The 22,517-nt window shown below is 35.8% G+C and overlaps 1 protein-coding gene across 29 annotated transcripts in view; it reads right to left on the reverse strand.

Moving 5' to 3' along the window:
• ttn.2 (titin, tandem duplicate 2) overlaps nt 1-22,517 on the reverse strand; it is a 179,061-nt gene that overhangs the window by 92,156 nt on the left and 64,388 nt on the right. For 11 of the 29 annotated variants that reach the window (XM_083536168.1, XM_083536178.1, XM_083536167.1 and 8 more), the window contains 19 exons: nt 22,334-22,411; nt 22,207-22,233; nt 22,027-22,083; nt 21,890-21,940; nt 21,553-21,606; nt 21,138-21,209; nt 20,302-20,373; nt 20,030-20,110; nt 19,734-19,784; nt 19,078-19,263; nt 18,814-18,921; nt 17,227-18,423; nt 16,948-17,028; nt 5,510-5,584; nt 5,293-5,343; nt 3,851-3,901; nt 1,920-3,530; nt 1,316-1,363; nt 124-522 (listed from right to left, as the gene is read on the reverse strand). In XM_083536168.1, coding sequence (XP_083392294.1) covers nt 124-522; nt 1,316-1,363; nt 1,920-3,530; nt 3,851-3,901; nt 5,293-5,343; nt 5,510-5,584; nt 16,948-17,028; nt 17,227-18,423; nt 18,814-18,921; nt 19,078-19,263; nt 19,734-19,784; nt 20,030-20,110; nt 20,302-20,373; nt 21,138-21,209; nt 21,553-21,606; nt 21,890-21,940; nt 22,027-22,083; nt 22,207-22,233; nt 22,334-22,411 — 4,350 coding nt within the window. The remainder of the gene's footprint in view (nt 1-123; nt 523-1,315; nt 1,364-1,919; nt 3,531-3,850; nt 3,902-5,292; nt 5,344-5,509; nt 5,585-16,947; nt 17,029-17,226; nt 18,424-18,813; nt 18,922-19,077; nt 19,264-19,733; nt 19,785-20,029; nt 20,111-20,301; nt 20,374-21,137; nt 21,210-21,552; nt 21,607-21,889; nt 21,941-22,026; nt 22,084-22,206; nt 22,234-22,333; nt 22,412-22,517) is intronic. The other 18 variants (XM_083536171.1, XM_083536177.1, XM_083536161.1 and 15 more) reach the window with 17 other exon arrangements.

Here is a 22,517-nt window from a genome sequence, read left to right on the forward strand (position 1 = left end):
GCACCCTAGTGTGATTGCTTTGTTCACACCTGCATAAAGAACCACACCAAACTTAGAACACAAAAGTGTTCCATTCAAAAGGACCAAACAAAACATATATGAAAACACATCAGCATATATTACCTTCAACAATAAGTTTGGCAGTAGAGGTCTTCTCTTTATTTCCTAGCTTGCCAATACATGTGTATTCCCCTGTGTCAGACAGCTGGACATCAATAATGGCTAGTTTGCGGTCTTTTCCGTCAGAAGTGAACTTGTGCTTTGGACTCTCTCTTAGGTTACTTCCATCTTTCATCCATGATGTAATGGCAGTAGAAGGAGAAATCTGGCACTCAAAGACAGCAGAGGAACCAATAGACTCAGCCTCCTGCAACACAATGTCTTTAAGCTCCTTTATAAACTTTAGAGGAACAGCCTTAAGTGTGTATTCAAATGGAGCTTCTCCTGGAGGTTTTTCACCACCAGCACCAGGTTTCAGTCCTCTTCCTCGTCCAACATCTCCAGGAGAAGGTGTTTGTTTTGCTGTAATTCAAATAGACTGTTAAAGATTTGCCAACAGGTGATGTTGAAGAAATGCATGCATTGAAATGAATAAAACAAACAAATTTAGTTTTAAAAGCATAAAGAATTACTGATTACGGATGTTTTAAATGTAGGACAAAATCAAAAGTGACAAATTCCCAGTGGATAAAATATAATTATTATGGGTGCTGGATGTTAGTGAAAAATGTGTTTATCTTAATTACTTATGAGATTTGTTTTTCCTAATGAAAGTATGTTATTGCCTTCACTTTCTGTATAAATTTCTGTCACAGATGAATATATTATATTTTGAGAATGGCCACAACTGTATCTAAATCTTAAGCCTACAGTACATTAAATCAACTTAACATAGAAATATGTTGACAAGTGACTTATTCTATGTAACTGTGGCCAGTATATAATGAACCCAAGTTATTTTTACTGTTGTAATACTTTTGTAATACTGTAAAAAAACACAACACATATGCAACAATAATTGTCTACTAAAGTGAAATAAAAAAATGTAAACCTGCTAATAACTCTCACACTACACATATGTTTGTCTATGACTTCTGGTCTCACATACAATTCTAGTCTTAGTCTTTTATTAACACATTCACAGCCTTGTTTAGATTAAAGATTTTGCATCCCGGAAGCCACTTTGTGACCCTTTGGTGAAATCATGTACAGTCTATTAGCTGTAGGGTTTTTTATTATGTACTTATAAAACTACACTTCTACATTTTGGATTTATTTTCACTTAAAAAAATAATGAAGCTTCTAAAACACTTACGTCTCAGTCCACGACCCCTTCCGGCAGTCTCCTCTTTTGGTTTTCCGTCTGAACACAATTGTCAAAAATGAGTTTCCATTCATAAAATGTGTTTAGTTACTTCTGAATATATATATATATATATATATATATATATATATATATATATATATATATATATATATATATATATATATATATATATATATATATATATATGTGCAACATGGGAAATCTTGATGAAATGGAATAAAGATAATGTATGATACATGAGGATGATAAACATGCGACAAATGAATGGATTCACACTTAGATTATATTTCATTAATATATGAAAAGATGGCACCAATGAGTATTAACCCCCATCCCACCCCCATGGTTAACTCACAAAATGGACAAACACACATTTAAGAAGATGGGAAGATGTTAAGAGTCAGCATGCGTTCCACTATAAAGACTGGCATGGATGAAGACGGACAACATTTAGAATGTTTTTCATAATGGGTATGAAGATGGGTTGGATGATTATTCGGAGAACAAAAAAAAGATTGGTTTCTGGAGAATGGGATAAAAGACTGGGATTAAAAGAACATTTACTGGTGAGGAGCCACAGTCACCCTCTCACCTCGTCTACCTCCTGGTACACCAGCAGTCTCAAGCGTATCTTCTTCCAAATACTCAGTATCTTCAGAAGCATAACTATCCTGAGGCGAAAGCTCCCATCCCCATGCCTTTTCTTCCTCCTCATCTTCAACCACAGCCATCTCCTCTTCAAATACTTCTTCTTCCATTTGTGTTGAGACTTTTCGGAACTCCACAGCTTTAGGGGACAGCTCTTTTATTAAGAGAATCTCTTCTTTTCCCTTGACTGCAGGAATCTCATCAGGCTTTTTCTTCTCTAGTGAAAGTTTCTTAGGGACTTTTTTCAGTGTAACACTTTCTATGGAGTCCTTGGGGGAAACCTTTTCAGGAAGGGGTTTCTTAGCCACACCCACACTTGGCTTCCTTTCTAACGGTGCTAGTTCTTTTGGTTCTGCTGGAGTCACCTTGGGTGAAGGAGTCTTTTTAGGCTCCAAACCCTTCTTTGCCAGTTCAATAGGTTTTAGTTTAACTTCTTCTTTTTTGTCAGGCTCCTTTGGCAAACTGCCCTTTTTGGTCACTAGAGGTTTCTTCTCTTCCTCTTTCTTTGGAGTCACCTGCTTTTGTGCAGGAGTTATTTTTTTGGGAATTTCCTTCTCTTCTTCTACTTTAGGCAACCCAGGTGGCTCTTTTTCAGGAACATCTTTTTCAGGAACTTCCGCTTCTTTTTGTGGGATTTTTGGTTCCTTTACGAGCTCAGTCTTTGGTGTCCGACTGGGTGATGATATTTCTAGTGGCTGTCGTTCCTTCGGTTCAGGAGCTTCTTTTTCTGCTGGTGATTTAGCTGAAGGCTTCTTGAATGGCTTTAGCTGAACCTTCTCAGGTTCCTCATCTTGTTTTGGGATTCTCTTGCCTTTCCATGAGGGTGTATCGGGCTCTTTTGCTTGTTCATCTTTTTTAGGTCTCTCAACAGGTTTACGTACAGCTTCATCCGGCTTCTTCTCATCAGGCTTAAGAGGCTCTGTTGGTTTCTTGGTGACCTCAGGCTCTATTTGCACATCAGCTTTGGGAGGTTTTTCACCTTTCTCAAAACTAATAGGTTCTCTGCCTTTTTGGAAAGATACAGGTTCTTTTTCTGTTGGTTCTTTTTTAGTGTCTTTTGCTGGTTCAGGTGCTGCTTTTCCAGGTTTTTCAAAGGGTTTTAATTTTACAGTTTCTTGCTCTTTTGTTTCAGAAGGTAATTTCCTCACTTTCTTCAAAGCAAGGCCAGGTTCCTCAGGCACGTCTTGTTTTGGAATCTTTGCTATTTTCTTCTGATCTGGTTTTTCCACCTCTGCATCTTCTGTTTTTGGCTTTTCTGGTTCTTTCCTAGTCTCTAATGGTGTCATTTTGTCTTTTTCAGGTTTTGGTATTTCAGTTCTTTTTACGCGTTCATATTTCTCAAAATGCCTTTCAGCCTCCAAACTCTCAGTTATTAAAACCATAGAGGTGGCTTCAGCATAGACCTTTTTGCTTTCTTCTTGTACTTCTGGTGAAGGTTTAAAAACTTTCTTCAGTTTCACTGTTTCCTGTTCCTCATGTGCATCTTTAGAGATCCTTGTCGCTTTCTTTAGAGTTGGCATTTCTAGCTTTTCTTCCTCAGTTATAAGAATTTTCCCTTTAGATTTGAAAATTACACACATTATGTAGCGAACAACAAATGAACAAATACAATCAAAACCCAACAGGACACACACAGTAACATGTCATCTAGATCATTTGGACGTATAAATCTTCAAAAGGACATAACATAACAAACTACATAGATTGGCAACAACAGAAGACAATATAAAAGAATGACAGTACACAACAATACGAAACATCATTGTGCCCAAACCTACAGTATGAGAAACATATCAAAGAGATTTAGGTGCATAATTCAAAACACTTTTATCATGACAAAAATATCACTGAGAGCGGAATCACTTTTATTCTTACCTTTTTTCACTGGTGTCTTTTCAGGTGCAGAAACTGGTTCCATTTCACCATCTGATTTAAAAATATAGCCATATAGTGTTAGATATAGAGATTATAGTAAAGATAAAGAAAAGACATGGATACATGTCAGATTCATGCAAAGGGGATATTGGATTATGTATTATTGCCCAATCAAACATTGGTGATCTACATTGCTAAGTGATGTTTACTTTCGCCAAAAATAAAAAAAAAGAGAGTTTTGTAAGATGAAAAAAAGAAGAAAAAAAAGAAGAGTTTTTGTAAGATACGTGTGTAAGATGACGAACGTGTAAATTGTATTTGTAAAAACTATATTTGGAATGTCAAGAGAGTCCACCTTTGATACCTTTGGGTTGTTGATCAAGATGTATCTGATCTTCTTTTGGAGTTGGTTTTGGTACACTGGGTTCTTGTGGTGTGGGTACTTCAAAATAATTGAGAAGAAATGTCAATGAAATGCAAGATTTTCATATTAAAGATCATTCTTCAGCAATCCAGTGATCCAGTAAGAATGTAATCTTCTGCTTGTTCTGCTAGCGTTTCTGTCTTAAGACCTTTTCTTCTTTTCTTGAACTTAAAATAGTATACATAGTGTACACTAAGTTTAAGAATGCTTCAGACAAGGCAATAATGATCTAAAGATCAATTTAAGTAAGAATATTTGAAATCTCTGATGACAATAAGTATGTACAATTAAAAAGAAGCAAATCACTAAGGTTGCACTTAGTTGATTTAGGAGGATTCTTATTTCTGAAGATTAGCCATCTTTATACCAGGGATTTAAGAATGACTGATGTACTGGCTTGGGTGGATGTTTTACAGATGCAGCCTTCTCGGCTGTTGTTATGTTGGACTTTAGATAGCAATAAAAAATAAATGCAAAAAGTAACATGAACAACACAAAGACAACCACACAAGCCAATCAATATATTTAGACACCAAACCTCTTTAGTAACATAGAGAAATGTGTACTTTAAGATGAATTTCATAATGAACTGCATTCAAGTGAAGGAAAGTTCTTTGCTTGTAGCACAACTGCATGTTCAGATGGTGCTTTATTTTTAAATGTGCACCATTTAAGTCAGACAATATGCTAATAATTTGCAATGCCACTGAAGAGAGAAGTTTGTGCCAGATCACAAGCATGTATTAAGATCCTAAAGATATGCACAGACAGACAGTTAAGTTAACAGAGAACATTAATGCATCTATGAGGATGTAGACAGATATATATATATATATATATATATATATATATATATATATATATATATATATATATATATATATATATATATATATATATATATATATACTGTACTAGTATTATAAGTAAAAAAAGACACACACAAAAGTATATGTTAATATTGAATACAAAATATTAATAAGAGATGAGATTCAAGACAAGACAAATATTAAAGTACCTTCTACTTGAGAAATTTTCTTTACAGGAGTTGGAGTTGGTTTCTTTTCAACTGTGGAAAAAGTATGTCCAGGTTATCAAGCCAGTATTGAAAAAAATGTAAAAAAAAGAGATTTTTAGTTTTAAAGAAAAAAAAGAAAAAAGACAACACATTAAAAGAGACCAGACCAAAAGAACACACAACCAAAAATGATCGCCTGATCAAAATAATTTAGTACCTGTAGGTGCAACTTTCTCCTTTTTCAATGGAATGGCTGGTTTTTCTGAAGGAACCTTCTTCTCAGGTTCAGGAACTTAAGAACATTACATATAAAATAAAGTTAGAAGGTATAATTGCTTTCAAATATTCATGTGTGAATCCACTGAGTGATCCAACAGTGAAAAGTTCATACAAGTGCAGTGACACATACAGACAATGAAACAGACAGTGATGGAAAAAGTTTGTTTTTCAGATGAAAAGGGCTTGTTTTTAAAGAGTGCAACGGTGTAGTGTGATTTAAAGTGCATATGGACCACGTTTCAGTCATTCTCTCACAATAACAAGACACAGCGGGACTGTTGGATAACAACAATCTCAATGTTAACAGTGCGCAAGAGTGGGAAAAAGTGTGTAAGAGTTCTTGATACAACAAGCACGCAAGACCATATCTCCAATACCTCTCAAGGTTGTTGTTACTGGAAGATTACATTCTTGTTGTTGTTGTTGTTGTTGTTGTATAAGATCCGGCTTTGAGATTTGAGGCTTGATTTTAAGCTTGATTTCTTTTTTGTCCAAAGAGGGTTCTGTATAGTCTTGGGTACGTTTTTTACTGCATGGAAATGGTTCAGTTGTCAGAAATGTATCATCTTCAGAATCACCCTTTGGTGTCTCAGACAGTTTGTGTGATTTAGTGGGATCTTCTTCCTCAAGATCATCTCGGCATTTTAGAAGATTTTTAGGCAGTTCACCATTTTCATTTGAGGGTAATATTACATCCTCTGAATGAAGAGGTTTCTCCTCCTGACATCTTTTATATAAGTATGACTTCTCCTTTTCCGTTTGCTTCATGATTTTAACTGGTTTCATCACAATTTCCATGTTTTCACTAATACTTGAAATAGGATCTGGTTTTATAAGATTCTTCTCATCATGTGGTACGGGCTTCGTTGTCTGATCAGAATCTTTCAACAGAAATGTCCTGTCATCCTTTGACAAAACTGTAGTCGTTGATGGCGCTTGTTTCAAAAATCCATTGTCTTTAGGTTGTACAGTTTTGTGAATTTTGTGGGTCTCACTGTCTTCTTCGGACAATATTGGTTCTTCGCCTTGATTTTCCACATCTACTTCAGTAAATGATTTATTAAGTTCTTCCACAGCTTCGTCAATAGGTTGCACAGAGTGGTCCTGCTTGACTTGATATTTAGGAAATTTAAATTTTTCCGAAACAAAGTCGTCGTCATAAGTGTGTATTTCAGGCTGACTTTTTCCCTCTTTAAAAAGAATATTTTTAAAAGATCCTTCCGTTGCATCTTCCTTTATTTGCAAAGACTTTTGCACTTTAGTAAATGTAATATCCTTATTAGGAGCTACTGATTCCTCCTTTAATGGCCTATGATCTTTTGAGAAAGCTTGACTTATTAATGGTGAAGGCACTTTTTTAAAAGGCATACCCTTTTTGTAAGCCTCATCGTCTTTTGGCTGTGTGATCTGGGAAAATTCTGGGATTTTCGAGTCTTCACCTTCAACATCTCTATTTTTCACATCTTCTGCAGAAGGTAACTCCTCAGTTCTGTTTACAGCTTGTCTGATAGGTTGCACAGTATGGTCCTGTGTAGACTCATATTGACTTATTAATGGTGAAGGCACTTTTTTAAAAGTGATACCCTTTTTGTAAGTTTCATTGTCTTTGGATTGTACAGTTTGGTTGATGTCTGGGGTTTTGCTACATTCTTCTGTAAGTATTAGTAATTCTTTACCTTCAGCATATATCTCTTTTAGATCTTCTGAAGAAGGAGATGACTTCCTGACTTCTTCCACAACTTGTTTGATAGGTTGCACAGAGTGGTCCTTTGTAGGCTCCATTTGATATCTCACTTTTGAAAGGTTTGATTCTTCTGTGACAACATTAGTATCAAATGTGTCTATTTCAGACAGACATTTTGCCTCTTTAAAATGAATATTTTTTAAAGATGTTTCTGCTTTGAAACATTCTGCTCCCTCGAGTACATCTTCCTTCAGTTGAAATAATTTTTGCACTTTACTAAATGGAATATCCTTATTAGTAGGTATTGATTCCTCCTTTAATGGCCCAAGATTTGAAGCTTGACTCATTAATGGGGTTTCTTTTAAAGGCATACCCTTTTGGTAAGATTTGCTGGCAAGAGGTTTAACAATTTTGAAGATTTCTGGAGTTCTGCTGTCTGCTTCTGAAAGTATGATTCTATCTTTTAGTTCTTCTTCAAAATGAGATGTTCTCTTGATTTTCTCCAGTGTTTGTTTGATAGGTTGCACAATTTCATCCTGTCTATGCTTCGTTTGATATCTCACATCGGGAAGGGTTGATTCTTCTGTGACGTTACTTTCAAAGGTGTCTATTTCAGGCTGCCTTTTTGCCTGTTCAGAATTTATCTTTTTGAAAGTGGTTTCTTCTGTGAAGGGTTCTGGCCCCTGATAGACATCTTCATCCAGGTTGAACGATTTGTTGTTAAGAGATACTGATTCCTCATATGATGTCAAAGGAGTAATATGTGTCTGTGTTGAAAGTGTTTCATCCTTTTTGTATTTTTCTCTACATTCTAGACTGCTTTCTTCACTTTTAACAGGTGTATCTTTAAGCTTATCATCTAGATGTTTTGGCAAACATACTTTCTCAGAGCACACAACATCTGATTGTTCATCAGATATTTCTGGATGACTAATTATTGTATCTTCTTTCACTAGTAAATATGGCTGAACAGTACTGTTAGGTTTAATTTTTTTAGAATCAGCACAGACAGATGATGGACTGTCTCTGGAAAGCACATGCACTTGTGCTGTTTGTTCAGTTTCTTGTGAAGGCCAAAAATCTTTCTTATTAACATGTTCTAGTTTTGTTGCATCCATAGGCTTTTTACCATCTATTATCCTGCTCTCGATACCTGCATGACACTCTGCCTTAAGAATGGGGGACCTCTTGTCTGTTCGAGGAATATCTTGTCCTATATCTTTAGCTGTTGCTAAGATATCTATTAAACTAAGCTTACTTTCCTTAAGATCTTTTGCCTCACCTGTCTGAGCTGTTCTTTCAGGTTTCTTAGCTAAAGATTTGATCCCACTGATTAACTGGGCATCTCCAGTTACTAAAGTTTGATCTGTTGGTTCTACTGAGGCTTTATTCTTTGCCATTGGCATGTCTATTTTTGGTGGTGCTGAAATTTCCTTTAAATTAGAATCTAAGTAATCCTTAGATGAGGCTAGATTTCCAGGTTTTTCACTATCATTCAAAGAGTATAATATCCTTTTTGACCTAGTTACCTTACTTCCATTGTCTTTCACTGTTACATTAACATTCTTTTCAATAGCCTCCTCCATACTATATTCCCTTGATTCTTGTTTCTCTACTTTTTCCATGCTTCTATTTATACTTGGAAGACTTTCTAAATGTGGAACCTGATCATCCTCTAATTGATTTTTATAACAGCTGGTCTGTCTCTCTAAACCACCCATGGCTTTCCTTATACCATCATCTTCTTGGTCAAACTCTTTTTCAATTTCTTGAAAGGTTTTCATTTGCTCTCCAAGAGGCTCTTTAGAAGATTTTACTCTGATATTTTTCTCTCGAATTTTTCCTTTCTTAGTATCACTTTGCGGCTCATCTGATGCGATTACATCACTAAGAGTTTGCATAGGAATTTGATGATCTTCATTGACATGTCTATGGAAAATACTTTCTTCCACTGTATCAATCAGTCCTTGGTTTATGGGCCAGGATTTACTAAGAGAGGCCTCCTCTTTGATGTAGTTGCCCTCTTTTATTCTTTCAGAAGGTACTTCTTTATCGGAAGCTTTTTCCCTCATGTGCGATGTGAGTGATGCTTTCTCTGTAAACACCAAAGATTGAACTTTCATCTGAAGATTCAATGATGATTCCTGAAGTTCTGAGATATGTATCCAGAAGAAAATAAGATGTTTTTTTTAAGAGGAACATATTATATACTAGAAGTTTCCAAACAACTATATTGTGTATTTTTTTTTACAGTCTTGATAAAACTCATTTAAAAACAAAACTTCACACAAATTTTAATTAACAAACAGTGCTGGAACCAAGGCTCCAACTTGTATTATTACACAATCATTTTAGAAATAAAAAAAAAGTAGATCCATAAAGTTGTTATTTTATGTGATGAATATATGTGCTAATTCGCATAAAATATTAAATAAGATGACATGATTTGTTTACATTTAGACAAAGTCTGTGGTTTATATTTGAGGCATTCTCATTTGTTGCATGGGTCACTTTAGAAACGAAACACAAATCAATGCACACACATGCAATAAGAAATCATAATGCGCAAAAATAAAAAAAAGAAGACAAAGAACAAAACTTAAGAGGTTAATGAAGATGATTGAGGTGTGTAAAGCTCATGCTCTACCTTGGGCTTCTTCAACTTTCTCCGGAGAGACAAATATAGAATCCATTTTTCTTGGCAGCTCTTCTATTGGCCCCGAAAGAATTTAAAAGATTTAAATGGCTATTAGGCGCAGTATCAAGAAAGATGCATAAGAAACAGGTAGACATGTGAACATATATCACTCTAGCGAGTGAAAAGTGTTCAACGTGGACATTGACACAGGATTAAGAGCAGGCTTTTGAACGCCTGATTAAGAGTATGTACATGTAAGACAACATGTAACAGGGAACACTGAAGATTTATATGTAAAGAGTTCATTTTAAGAAAAGATTAGAAAGATAAGGCATCATGTGCCATTGTACCTTTTGCAACAGTAAGACCTTTTTGAGAAACATCTTGGTCATCCTTAGCAGGAAGAAGAGTGTCCTCCTTCTTACGAGGCACAGAGTCATTTTTCTTCAAAGAAGCAGCTGGTTTCCGTTTAAATGGAACATCTTTTTCTCCAGATTTACCACCAGGAAGTGTCCCTGTTTTTTGATTCTGAGGTTCCTTTTCATAAGTAACCACATCTATCTTCTTAGACGGAAGTGTTTTAGGCATAGTAGGTATTATTTCTGTCTCCTGTAACACTGCTTCTTTTGTCTTTGGAGTAAGGTATTCGATTTCCTTGCCAAGATCAGGTGTTTGCTCAAGTTTTTGAGGTACTAATTCTTTAGAAGTGAACTCAATTTGCTTTTTAAGTAGATCATGTTCCTTTTCTTTAATTTTGGGCTCATGGGTCACATGTAGCTGATGCTGACCCAGATCTTTATCTTCTGTTATTGCAAATTCCTTCTTTTTAAATAAGATGTCTTCCTTTTCTTCTACTTTTGAAACAGGAGTTTCCATCACCTTTTGAGTTTTTAATTTGTCTTCAGATATTAAGACATGTTCCTTCCTCTTATGTGGAATTCTGTCCACAGGTGTAAGTTCTTGAGGCTCGGAAATTAAGATAACTTCTTTTTCATCCCCTCTCTTGTCTATTTTTAACACAGGTGCCAACTTCAGCTCTTGAGCAGTTTTTCCTTCAGAAGTTAAGAGAAATTCCTTCTTTGTAATTGCAATAATTTCTTTTTTGTCAGTTTTTGGTAAAGGTTTTATCTTATGCTCTTGAGGGAACATTTCTTCCTCAGATGGCAAGACAGTTTTCTCCTGCTTAAGTGGAATACTTTCTTTTTTGTCTGTTTTTGTTAAAAGTAACTTAACTGCTTTGGGCAACTTTTCTTCCTCTGATATTGTGGCAATTTCCTTTTTCTTAAGTGGAATGCCTACTTTTTCCTCTATTTTTGGTATAGGTTTCACTGTAAGAGCTTGAGACAGCTTTTCTTCCTCAGTCATTGTGGCAAATTCCATTTTCTTAAGCTGAATGCCGTCTTTTTTATCGATTTTTTCTTGTACAGGTTTTAACGTAATAGCTTGAGGCGGCTTTTCTTCCTCAGATATTATGGCAATTTCCATTTTCTTAAGCGGAATGCCGTCTTTTTTATCGATTTTTGGTACAGGTTCTACCTTAATTGTTTGAGGCGGCTTTTCTTCCTCAGATATTACGGAAATTTCTTTATCCTGAAGTGGAATGCCGTCTTTTTTCTCTATTTTTGGTACAGGTTTTAATGTAAGTGCTTGAGGCAACTTTTCTTCCTTAGTCATTGTGGCAATTTCCTTTTTCTTAAGCGGAATGCCTTCTTTTTTCTTAATTTTTGATACAGGTTCTACCTTAATTGTTTGAGGTGGCATTTCTCCCTCAGAAATTACGGAAATTTCTTTATCCTTAAGTGGAATGCCGTCTTTTTTATCGATTTTTGGTACAGGTTTTAACGTAAGTGCTTGAGGCAGCTTTTCTACCTCAAATATTATGGCAATGTCCTTTTTCTTAAATGGAATGCCTTCTTTTTTATCGATTTTTGGTACAGGTTCTACGTTAATTGTTTGAGGCGGCTTTTCTTCCTCAGTCATTGTGGCAATTTCCTTTTTCTTAAGCGGAATGCCTTCTTTTTTCTCTATTTTTGGTACAGGTTCTACCTTAATTGTTTGAGGTGGCTTTTCTCCCTCAGTCATTATGTCAATATCCGTTTTCATAAGTGAAATGCCTTCTTTTTTATCGATTTTTGGTACAGGTTCTACCTTAATTGTTTGAGACGGCTTTTCTTTCACAGATATTATGGAAATTACTTTTTTCTTAAGCAGAATATCTTCTTTTTTATCTATTTTTGGAACAGGTTTTGACGTAAGAGCTTGAGGCGGCTTCTCTTCCTCAGTAATTATGTCAATATCCTTTTCCTTAAGTGGAATGCCATCTTTTTTATAGATTTTTGGTACAGGTTTTAACGTAAGAGCTTGAGGCGGCTTTTCTTTCTCAGTCATTATGTCAATATTCTTTTTCTTAACTGGAATGCCTTCTTTTTTATCGATTTTTGGTACAGGTTCTACGTTAATTGTTTGAGGCGGCTTTTCTTCCTCAGTCATTGTGGCAATTTCCTTTTTCTTAAGTGAAATGCCTTCTTTTTTATAGATTTTTGGTACAGGTTCTACCTTAATCGTTTGAGGCGGCTTTTCTTCCTCAGTCATTGTGGCAATTTCCTTTTTCTTAAGCGGAATGCCTTTTATTGTATTGATTTTTAGTACAGGTTCTACCTTAAGTGCTTGAGGTGGCTTTTCTTCCTTAGATTTTACGGAAATTTCCTTTTTCATAAGCTGAATGCCGTCTTTTTTGTCTATTTTTTGTACAGGTTTTAAACTAAGTGCTTGAGGCGGCTTTTCTTCCTCAGTCATTATGTCAATATCCTTTTTCTTAAGTGGAATGCCGTCTTTTTTATCGATTTTTGGTACAGGTTTTAACGTAAGAACTTGAGGCGGCTTTTCTTCCTCAGTCATTGTGGCAATTTCCTTTGTCTTAAGCTGAATGCCGTCTTTTTTATCGTTTTTTTCTTGTACAGGTTTTAACGTAATCGCTTGAGGCGGCTTTTCTTCCTCAGATATTTTGGCAATTTCCTTTTTCTTAAGTGGAATGCCTTCATTTTTATCGATTTTTGTTACACGTTTTAACGTAAGAGCTTGAGGCGGCTTTTCTTCCTCAGTCATTGTGGCAATTTCCTTTCTCTTAAGTGGAATGCCGTCTTTTTTATCGATTTTTGTTACATGTTTTAACGTAAGTGCTTGAGGCGGCTTTTCTTCCTCAGTCATTATGTCAATATCCTTTTTGTTAAGTGGAATGCCGTCTTTTTTACCGTTTGGTACAGGTTCTACCTTAATTTTTTGAGGCGGCTTTTCTTCCACAGTCATTGTGGCAATTTCCTTTTTCTTAAGTGGAATGGCGTCTTTTTCATCGATTTTTGGTACAGGTTTTAACGTTAGAGCTTGAGGCGGCTTTTCTTCCTCAGTCATTGTGGCAATTTCCTTTTTCATAAGCTGTATGCCGTCTTTTTTATAAATTTTTTCTTGTACAGGTTTTAACGTAATCAATTGAGGCGGCTTATCTTCCTCAGATATTATGGCAATTTCCTTTTTCTTAAGTGGAATGACTTCTTTTTTATCAATTTTTGGTACAGGTTTTAACGTAAGAGCTTGAGGCGGCTTTTCTTCCTCAGTCATTGTGGCAATTTCCTTTTTCTTAAGTGGAATGCCGTCTTTTTTATCGATTTTTGTTACATGTTTTAACGTAAGTGTTTGAGGCGGCTTTTCTTCCTCAGTTATTATGTCAATATCCTTTTTCTTAAGTGGAATGCCGTCTTTTTTATCGACTTTTGGTACAGGTTTTAACGTAAGTGCTTGAGGCGGCTTTTCTCCCTCAGTCATTATGGCAATTTCCTTTTTCTTAAGTGGAATGCCGTCTTTTTTATCAATTTTTTCTTGTACAGGTTTTAACGTAAAAGCTTGAGGCGGCTTTTCTTCCTCAGTCATTGTGGCAATTTCCTTTTTCTTAAGTGGAATGCCGTCTTTTTTATCGATTTTTGGTACAGGTTCTACCTTAATTTTTTGAGGCGGCTTTTCTTCCACAGTCATTGTGGCAATTTCCTTTTTCTTAAGTGGAATGGCGTCTTTTTCATCGATTTTTGGTACAGGTTTTAACGTTAGAGCTTGAGGCGGCTTTTCTTCCTCAGTCATTGTGGCAATTTCCTTTTTCATAAGCTGTATGCCGTCTTTTTTATAATTTTTTTCTTGTACAGGTTTTAACGTAATAGTTTGAGGCGGCTTTTCTTCCTCAGATATTATGGCAATTTCCTTTTTTTTAAGTGGAATGACTTCTTTTTTATCGATTTTTGGTACAGGTTTTAACGTAAGAGCTTGAGGCGGCTTTTCTTCCTCTGTCATTGTGGCAATTTCCTTTTTCTTAAGTGGAATGCCGTCTTTTTTATCGATTTTTGGTACAGGTTTTAACGTAAGTGTTTGAGGCGGCTTTTCTTCCTCAGTTATTATGTCAATATCCTTTTTCTTAAGTGGAATGCCGTCTTTTTTATCGATTTTTGGTAGAGGTTTTAACGTAAGAGCTTGAGGCGGCTTTTCTTCCTTAGTCATTGTGGCAATTTCCTCTTTCTTAAGCTGAATGCTGTCTTTTTTATCAATTTTTTCTTGTACAGGTTTTAACGTAATCGTTTGAGGCAACTTTTCTTCCTCAGTCATTGTGGCAATTTCCTCTTTCTTAAGCTGAATGCTGTCTTTTTTATTAATTTTTTCTTGTACAGGTTTTAACGTAATCGTTTGAGGCGACTTTTCTTCCTCAGATATTATGGCAATTTCCTCTTTCTTAAGCTGAATGCTGTCTTTTTTATAAATTTTTTCTTGTACAGGTTTTAACGTAAGAGCTTGAGGCGACTTTTCTTCCTCAGATATTATGGCAATTTCCTTTTTCTTAAGTGATATGCCGTCTTTTTTATCGATTTTTGGTACAGGTTTTAACGTAAGTGCTTGAGGCGACTTTTCTTCCTCAGATATTATGTCAATATCCTTTTTCTTAAGTGGAATGCCGTCTTTTTTATCGATTTTTGGTACAGGTTTTAATGTAAGAGCTTGTGGCCGCTTTTCTTCCTCAGTCATTGTGCCAATTTCCTTTTTCTTAAGCGGAATGCCTTCTTTTTTATTGATTAGTACAGGTTCTACCTTAAGTGCTTGAGGCGGCTTTTCTTCCTCAGTCTTTATGTCAATATCCTTTTTCTTAAGTGGAATGCCATCTTTTTCATTGATTTTTGGTACAGGTTTTAACGTAAGAGCTTGAGGCGGCTTTTCTTCCTCAGTCATTGTGGCAATTTCCTTTTTCTTAAGTGGAATGCCGTCTTTTTTAGCTATTCTTTGTACAGGTTTTAATGTACGAGCATGAGCCGGCTTTTCTTCCTCAGTCATTGTGGCAATATCCTTTTTCTTAAGCGGAATGGCTTCTTTTTTATCGATTTTTGGTACAGGTTCTACCTTTATTGTTTGAGGCGGCTTTTCTTCCACAGTCATTGTGGCAATGTCCTTTTTCTTAAGCGGAATGCCTTCTTTTGTATCGATTTTTGGTACAGGTTCTACCTTAAGTGCTTGAGGCAGCTTTTCTTCCTCAGTCTTTATGTCAATATCCTTTTTCTTAAGTGGAAAGCCGTCTTTTTCATCGATTTTTGGTACAGGTTTTAAAGTAAGAGCTTGAGGCGGCTTTTCTTCCTCAGTCATTATGGCAATATCCATTTTCTTAAGTGGAATGCCTACTTTTTTCTCTATTTTTGGTACAGGTTCTACCTTAATTGTTTGAGGTGGCTTTTCTTCCTCACATATTACGGAAATTTCTTTTTCCTTAGGTGGAATGCCGTCTTTTTCCTCTATTTTTTGTACAGGTTTTAACGTAAGAGCTTGAAGCGGCTTTTCTTCCTCAGTCATTGTGGCAATTTCCTTTTTCTTAAGCGGAATGACGTCTTTTTTCTCTATTTTTGGTACAGGTTTTAACGTAAATGCTTGAGGCGGCTTTTCTTCCACAGATATTACTGCAATTTCCTTTTTCTTAAGTGAAAGTCCTTCTTTATTCTCTATTTTTAGTGCAGGTGCTACCTTCAGCTCTTCAGGTATAGATTTTTCTTTTCTGGTTCTGACTAGTTCTTTTTTCTTAGGTGGAATATCTTTTGTTTTTTCTATTTCTGCAAGTGAAATACTTTCCTTTTTGTCTGATTTTGGTTCAGGTTGTACTTTAATTTTCTGAGCCACAAGATCTTCTGAAGAAGTTGATTCTGACACAGATGATTCCTTCAGCTCTTGACACACATACTTCCCTTCAGATGTTACGATCAGTTCTTTCTTTTTAAGTGGAATACCTTTCATTTCCTCGATAATATGTAAAGACTCTACTTTTTCTTCTTGGTTTGTAGGCATAAAAAAGTCTTTGATTTCCAGTGGTTTCAGCAAAGGTGATACCTTTAGTGCTTGAGGCACTATTTTTTCTTCAGACATTAAGATAATTTCTTTTTTCCCTAGTGAACTAACTTGCTGTTTATCTGGTTTTGGTACTAGTTCTACCTTAAGTTCTTGAGGGCTCATTTCTTTGTCTGAAGTTAAGACAAATTCTTTCCTATGCAGAACACCTATCCTTTCTTCTATTTTTGTGACAGGTGCTCCCCTCAGTTCTTGAGACCCAATTACACCGTCTTCTGTCATTTTTGTTTGCTTCCAAGAAACCTCAGGTTGCTTAACAGGCACAATTTCTTTCTTAAACTGTGACACTTCTTCTTTATCTTTCTGTCCAGGTATGTCTGAAGAAATCTCTGGCTTCTTGAAAGGTTCTTGCACTTTAAAAGAACATTGAAATTAAAGAGAATTCTTCCATGGATCACCACATTATTTAGTACTATAAGAGATTGGCAGTAAAAATGTTAATCTTTCTCATGCCAGTAACGTTTGAATTTGAAAGAGTTTTGTGCATAAAAACAAGAACAAGAAACAGGACAAACACAATAATTCAACAAAGCGCCACTTGTTTTTTTCCCAAAAGAGCGTGGCTAAGAGGAGGACAAACCAACACATAGACATGCACAGAAGAATATCTGCTGACATAAAAGTCATGAACTAATACCTTTTTGAAGAGATACTTCCTTAGGAGCCACAGTGGCTGGTTCTGGGTGAGTTGGTTTTGGTTTTTCTTCCCCCATGTGAACTTTAAATGACACACATTTTGATTTTAAGCCCAATTTAAAGATAAACATAAAACATAAAGACTGACAAAAGAAATGCTTCCAAATCAGAAGCTAGACAAACTCACAGCAACACACAGTAGGTAAAACACACAAAACATGTTTGGGACAAAATTAGACATTAACCATTTAAGAGAGAATCACTAAGAGGCAAAAACTACCTTTTGGTAGGAGTAGCTCAGGTTTCTTCTCTGGTGCAGGTTTCTCTGGCTTGATTTCAGGTTTAGGTAGAGGCTTAAGTTCAGGTTTAGGTTCAGGTTTGATGTCAGGCTTGGGCTCTGTCTTAACCTTCATCTTGGGCTCTGTCTTAACCTCAGATTTGGGTTCAGGTTTAGGCTCAGGCTTAACCTTCAGCTTGGGCTCTGGCTTAACCTCTGGTTTGGGTTCAGGTTTAATTGCAGGTTTAGGTTCAGGCATAATCTTAGGTTTGGGCTCTGGTTTAACTTCGGGTTTGGGTTCAGGTTTAATTGCAGGTTTAGGTTCAGGCATAATCTTAGGTTTTGGCTCTGTCTTAACTTCGGGTTTGGGCTCAGGCTTAACTTCAGGTCTAAGATTAGGCTCAGGCTTAACCATAGGTTTGGGCTCTATCTTAACTTCAGGTTTAAGCTCTATCTTAACTTCAGGTTTGAGCTCAGGTTTATGCTCAGGCTTAACCATAGGTTTGGGCTCTGGCTTAACTTCAGGTTTGAGCTCAGTCTTAACCATAGGTTTGGGCTCTAGCTTAACTTCAGGTTTAAGCTCAGGTTTAGGCTCAGGTTTAACCATAGGTTTGGGCTCTGGCTTAACTTCAGGTTTGGGCTCTGGCTTAACTTCAGGTTTGGGCTCTGGCTTAACTTCAGGTTTGGGCTCTGGCTTAACTTCAGGTTTGGGCTCTGGCTTAACTTCAGGTTTGAGCTCAGGTTTAGGCTCAGGCTTAACCATAGGTTTGGGCTCTGGCTTAATCTTAGGTTTTATCTCAGGTTCAGGCTCGGGCTTAACCTTTGGTTTGGGCTCTGGCTTAACCTCTGGTTTAGGTATGGGTTTGATTTCAGGTGTAGGCTGAGCCATCATTTTTGGCTTGGGCTCTGGCTTAAGCTGAGGTTTAGGTTCAGGCTTGATTTTAGGTTTGAGCTCGGGCTTAACATCAAGTTTAGGTTCAGATTTGACTTCTTGTTTACGTTCAGTCTTAAGATCAGGTTTGGCCTCCAATATCACTTCAGGCTTGGACTCTGCTACAGGTTCATATTTTGGTTTAGATATTTGAGGAACAGATGTAACATCCTTGTGGTCAGGAACAGTTTCCTTTTTCCTCTCTTCTTGCACTTCTTTTTTTGCAGGTAAATATGAGGGAACCTCAGGCTTCTTGGAAGGTTCTTGTACTTTAAAAGGACATTAAAGTTTAGCACAATGCCATAAAAAGCACTGTTTTAAGAAATTTGACACAGTCAGAACAAAGAAATTGAAAAGAAGAGAAGATATTTACACAAGGGCACAAGAATCACATGCAGCGCATTGCCTGATGTGTAATATTACAGAATAAGATTTAATTGACTATAAAAACAATTATGTAAGATTAGGATTTGCTTATTATAGTTAAAATGTTTAAACAATGGTGTCTTTTTTTGTATAGAAAATTCTTAAGAGAAAGAAAACAAGAACAATTAGCACAAAACAGCCACTGAAAGAATAAGAGCATGGCTAATGACAATCAAGTCAAAACAGGCACATTTAAAGCAGGACATTCGCATACAGCTATCATGTGCTAATACCTTTTGGAGGGACTATGTCCTTAGGAACTGGTGCTGGTTCTGGTTTGGTCTGTACTGTCCTTGGTGGTTCTGGTTCAGTTGGTTTTATTTTCTTTAACTCCAAAGGAGCTTAAAAGAAGATATTTTTTTTTCTTTTAATTCACATTCAATAATTTAAAGCAGACAAAGAAGAGTCACTTCCATGGTGGAAGCAGGACAAACATACAACATGATAAAGGGATAAAGCATACAAAAACACAGCAGAATGCTTAAGTGAAAAACTACCTTTGGATGGAGGTGGTTCAATTTCCTTCTTAGGTACAGGCTTCAGTTCAGGCTTTGGTTCTTGCTTCTTTTCAGTTGCTGGCTCAGGCTTGGCCTTTGGCTTGGGCTCTGGTTTTGTTTCAGGTATTGATGGAGGTTTAGGTGTAGGTTCTTTGGGCTTAGGCACTGGTACTGCAACTTCTGGCACTTTTTTTAATGCAATGTAAAATGTTAAGAAACTGTAAGACTTTGGAAAGAAGTATTTTAACAAGGGTTGACAATATTGACTGCCATATAACAATAAAAAATGTTCTCTACACAACAGACAGCAAAACATGACAGCAAAACAACATGACAGCAAAACTGACAAATCTGATCCTGACACAAGATCACAGACTATATATCAGACTATTAAAATGATGCAGAAGAGAACATAAACAGATCCACAAAAGTAGAATTACAAAAAATAAAAAAAATAAAAATTAAAAATACGGAAACATCCAATAATTTCGTTTGAACAGACAAAGAAAGATAGTCATAGTAGACTGTGGACAAACATATGAAACGGTCAAACATACTCCACAATACAACATAAAAAGAAAAATGCAATACAAAAACAACATATCATAGTATTAAAGAAAAATTACGTAGTAGAAATTGAAAGACTGGACAAATACCTTTGGTTGGAGCAGGCAGTGTTGGCTGAGGAGCAGGTGCTTCTTCGTATTCTTTTAAAATATCCGAAAAAGAAATTCACAAAGGAAACAATTTTATTGAAATTGTTCACAATGTTATTTTAAAGTTACATGAGACAAACATGGTAGTAAAAAAAAAAAGGTAAAAATGTAAGAGTTAAGAGAGAAACTGTAAAACTTCACACTGTACAGTGGAACTCACACATACAGTATTTTAAAAGCTGTTAGAAAGCAGCACCAGAAGTATAACAAGAATAAAATACATTTAACAGTATTACCTTTTTTTGCTGGAACTTCTTTCGGCTCTTTCACTTTGAGTGGTATAACTTTCTCCTCTGAAGGTTTCTTAGCTTCGGGTACTTGAAAATAGTTTTCAGTATATTTGTATTATTATTATTGATGAAGGATCATGCATTTAAAGTAGCCAAAGACAAATAAAGAAAGAGTTAAGAATAAAATGAACACATATTTAAGAGACTGGACAAAAAGATGGACAAAAGAACAAACTTTACATTATACCATACAACAAAACATTGAGAGCTTTGTATACCTTTTTTTGGTGGTTCTATCCTTTCGTCGACTGGTATGCGTTTCTCCTCAGGTTTCTCAACCGCCTCAGGAACTTGACGAACAATTAATACATTAGATAAAATCTACAAATATATATAAATCTATAATATATATAATTACAAATAATATACAAAAAAAGAAAGAAGGCCATCAAGAATTACAGAAAGTAAAAAAAAAGAGAAACTAGGACACAAAACAAATAGAAAGGATAGTTACTAAAGATAAGACGAAAAGGTAAAGATGACGTTTGCTAGGGATGCTGTTATTAACACCGGCATCAGGTATCTGATATCATGCTCATGAAAAAGATTCAAATTTACCAAAAGCCAACACCATATTTCACAACACTAATAAACAGACAACATGAAATGACAACAATCTGGATGTATTTCATGGCTAAGGACAACAGAAAAGCAGACTGCAAACGAAGTTCTGTGAAAATATTAAGAGGAATAAGCTTTTATAATAAAGAGTGAGCACAAGGTGCCTTGAATTTGAAGCAAGTATGCAGAGAAGCTGGACCACAGAAGGGACAGTCATGCTTTCTTTCACCAGCTTTGTTCAACAAATTTGTTGTAAGTTGAAGTCCAGTTCCTGGCACATTGTGCTCAGTTTTTAAATTCAGCATACACTGACACAGTTGTGTCAGATCAGCCAGCACGCAAACAAATACTCAGAAACAAAGAGCTTATCACTAACAGCCCAAGGCATCAACTAACAAAGTTATATACATGTTTTATGGCATTTAGGATTGTTTGACAGTTGATCTGCGGGGAACAACACAAAGTAGCCGACATTCATTTATCATTTGAGTACCTTTGATTGGTACTTCTTCTCTCACTCCAAGTGCCTTCCTCTCAAAAATCTCTTCCACAGGAATTCTTGGCACTGTTGGAACAAAAAAAATTTATTTAGAATAATAGATCACAAAGGTGATTAGAAAAGATACTGTAAGAAGTTGGATAATAAGGAACATACACAGTAATGGAACACAAATGAAACATGAGATCAAGAGGAACATCTTTGTGATGTTACACAAATAAGAACACATTACACAAACTTTGGTGAAAAGACACACAACAAGGACAAACATATGAAGAAATGGACCCTGTATAATATTAGGAAGACACGATGGAGGAGAAACACACAAACACAAATGCGATGAAAAGAGGGTGAGTTTGTGGTTCTGGTTTTAAATGAAAGAACAAGGATGGAAAGCTTTCGATGATACCTTTAACAGAGACTTCCTCTACTATCCTTTCTTCTGTTCTGTACTCATACTCTGCTGAAGGGTGACAGTTCATTGGAAATGTTTAAGGAAGCAGGTAATTGAACTACATTTGATAACAACTTTTTTTAATACAGTGATGTTAATTGGTTATTTATAAACAATAACCCGAAGATATTGAGGATGCACACATACATTCACAATCCCATTCTAATAAGATCATTTAATATTAATGTATTTTGGACGAGCAGATGGGGGTGATTTTGGTTAATATTTGATGTGGTCCGTTTTAGTGGATGATTTTGTGAGATAATGAACAAAGCTCAAGTAGAGGTTATACCTTTTATTTTCATCTTTTCCTCGTACTGATAGTATTCGACAGTCGATACAGCTTTCGGAAATAAAGTATCAAATTAGTGCGTGTTTATCAGAATTTAGGATCTTCATCACTGAATTGATATTCAAGTCCCTTCTTACCTTCAGTAGCAAATGCAGATGGTGCTTCAGGGACTTGTATTGATGAATCAGGAATATCTGGAGGGTTTTAAATATGAATTGAATTTCTATCGATAATAACCGGAATATATCGGATTTTTCCGATATAAGTAGTCTGAATGAGTTTTCTATATTATGGCCGTTTCGAACTAAAATACTTACCATAAGGTACCCTTCCTATGTCAATGTCTGTGAAAAGGACAGTGAAATAGTGTTATAGACATAAAAATACACTATAATACACATGATTCCGTTGAATACTAACAGGTTCTAACAGTATTTTACAGACCTTTCCCTGACAGGTAAAGCTCTGCTGTGCTTTTGGCTTCACCTCTGGGCTCCAATCTGACAATCACTGAATATACGCCTAAAGAATCGTTCATTAGATTAGTTGGATCTGTTTTTAAACCAGACGGATATTAAGATAAAAAATCAAAGCGATTTATAAAGAAAATGAATCCAGCAGGATTGCA

Source organism: Silurus aristotelis (genome assembly GCF_946808225.1).
Source record: "Silurus aristotelis genome assembly, chromosome: 3".
NCBI lineage: Eukaryota > Metazoa > Chordata > Actinopteri > Siluriformes > Siluridae > Silurus > Silurus aristotelis.